Raw genomic sequence first — 5,148 nt, forward strand, 5'->3', positions numbered from 1 at the left:
AAAAATTCCTTTAGCTTCTACTTCTCTTAGTGTACTCTCCCCATGGTTGCAACTTGCATGTTTCAGCTGCAATGCTATTCATAATAATTGAACTGTACAACATTTTGTCTAGTGAAACACCAAGTAGTTTCATCTCTTCAAATGAATCTTTAGCTAGTTTGAGATTACCCGTCTTGTTGTACACATGAAACAAAGAAGTCAGGATGACTTGATCACAGATAAAGCCTCGGTTTCATGGCTAGCAGCATATGTGAAATTCCAGAGTGAAAGAGTTAATACTTATTATGTCAACTTTTATTTTCATGATGTAAAGGAGATGAGGAAAATAACCAGATTATCATTAATCCCACATGATACAGTAAACACATAGGCACCGTTTGGTACAAATGATAGGATAAGTATGAGATACGTTGTACAAGGATAACTAATGGATAATTAAGATGGTTGGATAAAGTATTTAATGTTTGGTATGATTTGACATGGATGATTAAATTTGTGTATTTGATTGTAATGACAAAATTGCCCTTATCATAGCAAACTATTATTTTTGTGTTTGTAGTATTTTTATAAAGACTTGTAAATTAACTTATTATAAATTAATTCATTTATATTTACAAAAAAAATAATTGATGCTCGTAATTAAAAATATACTTAAATATTTTCACTTTTTAATAATTTTTCAATGTTTATTTTTTTCGAAAATCAAGCATAATATACTATTATTTTTAAAATAAAAAAGAGAATAACACAACTAACATACAACAATTTCTAAACCAATTGATAACATTCTCCTGGAGAGTCAAACAACCGAGATAAAGTTTAGCAGTCAGTAGCACCAGATTTCAAAAACCAAAGTTATGAGCATAGTATATGTTCAGTCTAAGAATCTCACAATCAAAAAAATTAAACCATAGTTTTCAACCACAAACCTAGTAAGATAACATCACTGCATAGTCTAGCGAATATGTATCGAACTTACTCTTTTTTTAAAAGCCGCTTGATCATTGAGTTTCGGCCCTCGTCATGTAAACTAAAGAAAAGTGTCAATTTCTTCGGATTCTCCACTAGCTTGTCAGCTACAAACACTCTCTCATCCACTGTCATTGCTGGAATTTTTCCCAAAGCACCGAACACATTTTTAGTTGCATTATGATCATACCCAAGTTTCTTTGAGAGGTCTTCAATGCACACTTTGGTCATCTCACTGAAGTTGTTCATGGCATCCACAATACGATCTTCTATTTCAGCCACTTTTTTGCGTTTTTTGCCCAATGATTTCTTACCTGATGTTGCCTCAGCTGAGATTGGGGCTGTTGTAGACATTGAATCACCATTGTCTTCAGACCCACCAAGAATCTTTTCCAGTCCAATATCAATCCCAGCACCATCAGCTTTTCCCAAGTTTAAGACATCCTCATGTATTGCATCAGCTGCATCAGCAAAGGTCTCGACATGTTCCCCAGTTGCACGATCACGTCCAAAAATCTCACACCAGTCATTATAATATGGCCAAGACCTGTACCTCATCCCACGGACACTGCTGTCGATCTGTGCAGCAGAAAAATGAATGAAACTAATCTGTAACTTTAATTCCATGTTTCTAAATATTTTAGCACGACGCATATCCAACCATATCCAACCAGAAAATATTTAAAAGTTAGTGGAAATTCTGCTCAGTCGATGGTATGATAAAATATGGAAATTTATGCATCATACTAGCAGTGAAAGTATTCAAGATCAAGAAGATCATCATCGATGATCCTTCTATCGTTCTGAGAAATAATATAGCACAAGACATTAAAGATCACACCACCAAAGAATATATTAATCGACCAATTAATATCCATCTTATCCAGAAAGCAACGACACTTTCCAGGATTAATTGGGGAATTCCAATGCCATGACATGGTAACTCAAAGAATTAAGTCATATATGACAAAACACAACTTACAACAGCATAATAGCATGGTCGATATACGTGTTTATAAGCAAATCAAGTACAACAGAATATCGTATCAAATAAAAAACAATATAGTGCATCAGTACTTTTAAAATCAATCTGCCAATAACAACAATAATATGGAATTAAGTCATATATGGCATAACATGATAACAGTAATATTTTTTACCTTCTCAACAGATTCCCACGCTTCATTTGTTGTGTCGATCGTTTTTTCAGTTTCATTCCAACCTATTCCACTCTTGCTTAACAATGTCATCAATGTCCCATGTGTCTTTTTCCAAACATGTATTTTTGAATTTATATGCGGATTGCCTCGCAAATCAGTATTTGGAAAGACTTTCTTCACAGCGTCCTCAAGAAAACCCAAATAACCAATTCGAAACCCATTCTCGCTCTTCCAGCCATGACTGATGGCTTTCAGCCAAGATATTCACTGCTATGGAACCTTTTCTTGTTCTGTATCTGGCCTTTTGGTGATTAGGCACGTGGACATTTATATATGTTCCATCCAAGGCCCCGAGACAACCCTACATGGAAAAAAATACGTTTGTCATCATATTTTCACAATGATGTTAAAAAATGTAAAGAATCATACCTTAAACCATTTCCACGTTTCGCTAGTGCAATTTTCATCAACAGGAGCAGGCTTTGCGAGAAGTATTGGATGTAGCTTTAGGACTGATTTAAGAACTTGGTGAAAATGAGTGCTGACCGTGTGACCACTACGTATATAGTTATGACTTATGATTCTATTTTTTTTATGATGAGCTAATATGGACAAAAACATAGCTACCTTCTCCTCAACCCTGACATGTCTTGATTCTACAAGCCCCCCAACATGTATCAACAAGTAACATAATCTTGCAAATGCATTACGATTCATCCTCAAATTGATGATACATTGTGTATCTCCCATTTCAACAATCATATGCAAATGATTCATTTGGGAATGAAGTCTTCCTATCATGTTATATGAGGCATTTTCTGAACGAAGCCTAGGGTTACGATGTAGTACATACTTTGTATATACTCGTATTAAAGCAGTAAAAAAAACGAATGCACGAATAAGTATTTGGTGCAACACTAGAACTACTTGGATGTCCTGATCTTGATTGTTCATGTAACAACTTCTGCCAAATGATAATAAAGAATGTACAGCGTTAGTATTTCTATGTCGGATCCATAGTCAACAAAATAATAAATAGCACTAAAAGTTGTAGCCAACATCACAACACAAAATAATATAAAATTACCTCGAACACACAAGTTACCTCACATGACACAAACAAGAAACGTGTCATTCATGTAAAGGGAGATATATATAATTATGCCAATTAATATTATTCACTAACAAGAAATATAATATAATACTTCACATTACAAAAATAGTCAGCGACAACTTGATACGTTTAAATGATGCATTTAAGTGAAATTTAATTTAAATATGAAGACCCTACTATTGAGCTTGTCAGATTATTGTAAAATTTTTATAAATTTATCACAATGTTTCCAACTTACGTAACAAATTCTTTTTTCTTTTTCAAAAACACAATCTATTAATCTTAAAAAAAAACAAACAATCTATTAAACATAAGAGTAATAGACAAGTTTCGATTAATATCAAACGATTTCACAGATTAATTTTGTCTGAAACACGCCAACGTCCAAGTACTCATTTAGGATACCACCATTCATAACATTTCACCAGTTTCTTTGGAGGGTTTTGGTCCGAGAAATAAATATCATCTTCCTGTGCGAACCAGAAACACTGGCCACTCTTGTCGCATGGGGAACCCATCCAATGCGAATCGAACACGTCGAATGTTTTGCCCTTGTCTTTCCAAGACAGGAAACATGTGAATAAGCTGCCCCAGACGCTCTCGCAGAAATGGAAGTTGAAGTTTTGACCATGATGCTCACAAAAAGAAAGACAATGAGAGCCACAGAAATATGCGAACCACAAGTTACCTCAAACACAAACAAGTTATCTCAAATTAATTAGCAGAACTATTCATATTTCCACACCAAAAACACAAATCCAACCGATAAAACTCCATTTAATGGTGGCTAACACAAATCAACCAAGGGAAAGCATATACCATGTCCGATCCATAGTGGCCAAAAGAATAACACTAATCACAACACGAGATAATATAAAAATTACCTCAAACACACAACAAATTACCTCAAATTACTTAGCAGAACAAAAAAAAATCTACGAAAACACCAAAAAATAACTAAAAAAAGAAAGAAAAATGTTCACAACATGCTATTAACAAAAATGGCGATGAAAATCTCACCACTCCGAGTCAAGTTCTCCGCCTTTCTTCTCGCTTGTCGATTCCTTGTTCTTCTCGTTATTTCTCTCTCGCGCCGCACAAATAAATTCTGAGAAATGAAATGAGTGTTTAGGGTTCAACGGTCTAGGTCATCCAGGGGCAATAATGTCATTTCATACGATTATTATTTTATCCAGCATTTATCCCTCCAACGCAAAGGGATGTTTTCTCCTTGGTTTACCACCATTATCACGGGCCCAATCAATTTTTGTGGGCTTTTAAAAAATGAGCCAAACATGGGTTGAAGTGTGATAATTTATTAATCACTTGGTTATCATGGGTACCAAACTGTGCCATAAAGAAAAGCTATTGATAAAAAATTTATTTATCAAACATATATGTTGTAGATTTGATATATCTATTTCAATTTTAATGGATGCATAACCGGCAATAGGTAGATTCCAGCCCCAAATTAATAAAACAAAATGGAAAAAATGAAAAAAAACACACTGCAAAAAATTGAAGAGGAATTGGGATCTCACCGAAGCTAAGACAATACCTTCAATCGAGAAGCAATACGTGACGGGATTTTCAAATCATTCATTGCTGTAAAAACCTAGCATATTGGAATGAGTAACCACTAAAAATAAAATTTAGCAAAAGGGGAGAATCAAAATTCATACTGATAATGTAAAGCTGATCAGTGGTTATAACCCTTGATTTGAAAGTGATTGTTGAGTGCAATACAATTTTTATTGCAATAGAACTTGATTTAGTTTATTATTTTATTATCAACCAATGAGACATACGATGAAGTGGTACGATCTTGTACAATATCAAAGTACTATTAATTGGTTATTGGAAAAAGAAGATGAAATTAATAAGGATTAAAAAAATATTAAGCAT

The 5,148-nt window shown here is 33.9% G+C and overlaps 1 protein-coding gene across 1 annotated transcript; it reads right to left on the minus strand.

The window, feature by feature from the left end:
• Positions 1-975: 975 nt before the first annotated feature.
• On the minus strand, positions 976-2,680 carry LOC140873440 (uncharacterized). Its single transcript, XM_073276550.1, has 3 exons — positions 2,559-2,680; positions 2,130-2,490; positions 976-1,548 (listed from the first exon to the last, which is right to left on the minus strand). Exons 2-3 carry the CDS (start codon positions 2,217-2,219, stop codon positions 976-978), a joined length of 663 nt encoding a protein of 220 aa, XP_073132651.1. The 5' UTR covers positions 2,220-2,490; positions 2,559-2,680.
• Positions 2,681-5,148: the final 2,468 nt, after the last annotated feature.

The sequence above is a fragment of the Henckelia pumila genome, chromosome 1 (assembly GCF_033568475.1).
Source record: "Henckelia pumila isolate YLH828 chromosome 1, ASM3356847v2, whole genome shotgun sequence".
NCBI classification, from domain to species: domain Eukaryota; kingdom Viridiplantae; phylum Streptophyta; class Magnoliopsida; order Lamiales; family Gesneriaceae; genus Henckelia; species Henckelia pumila.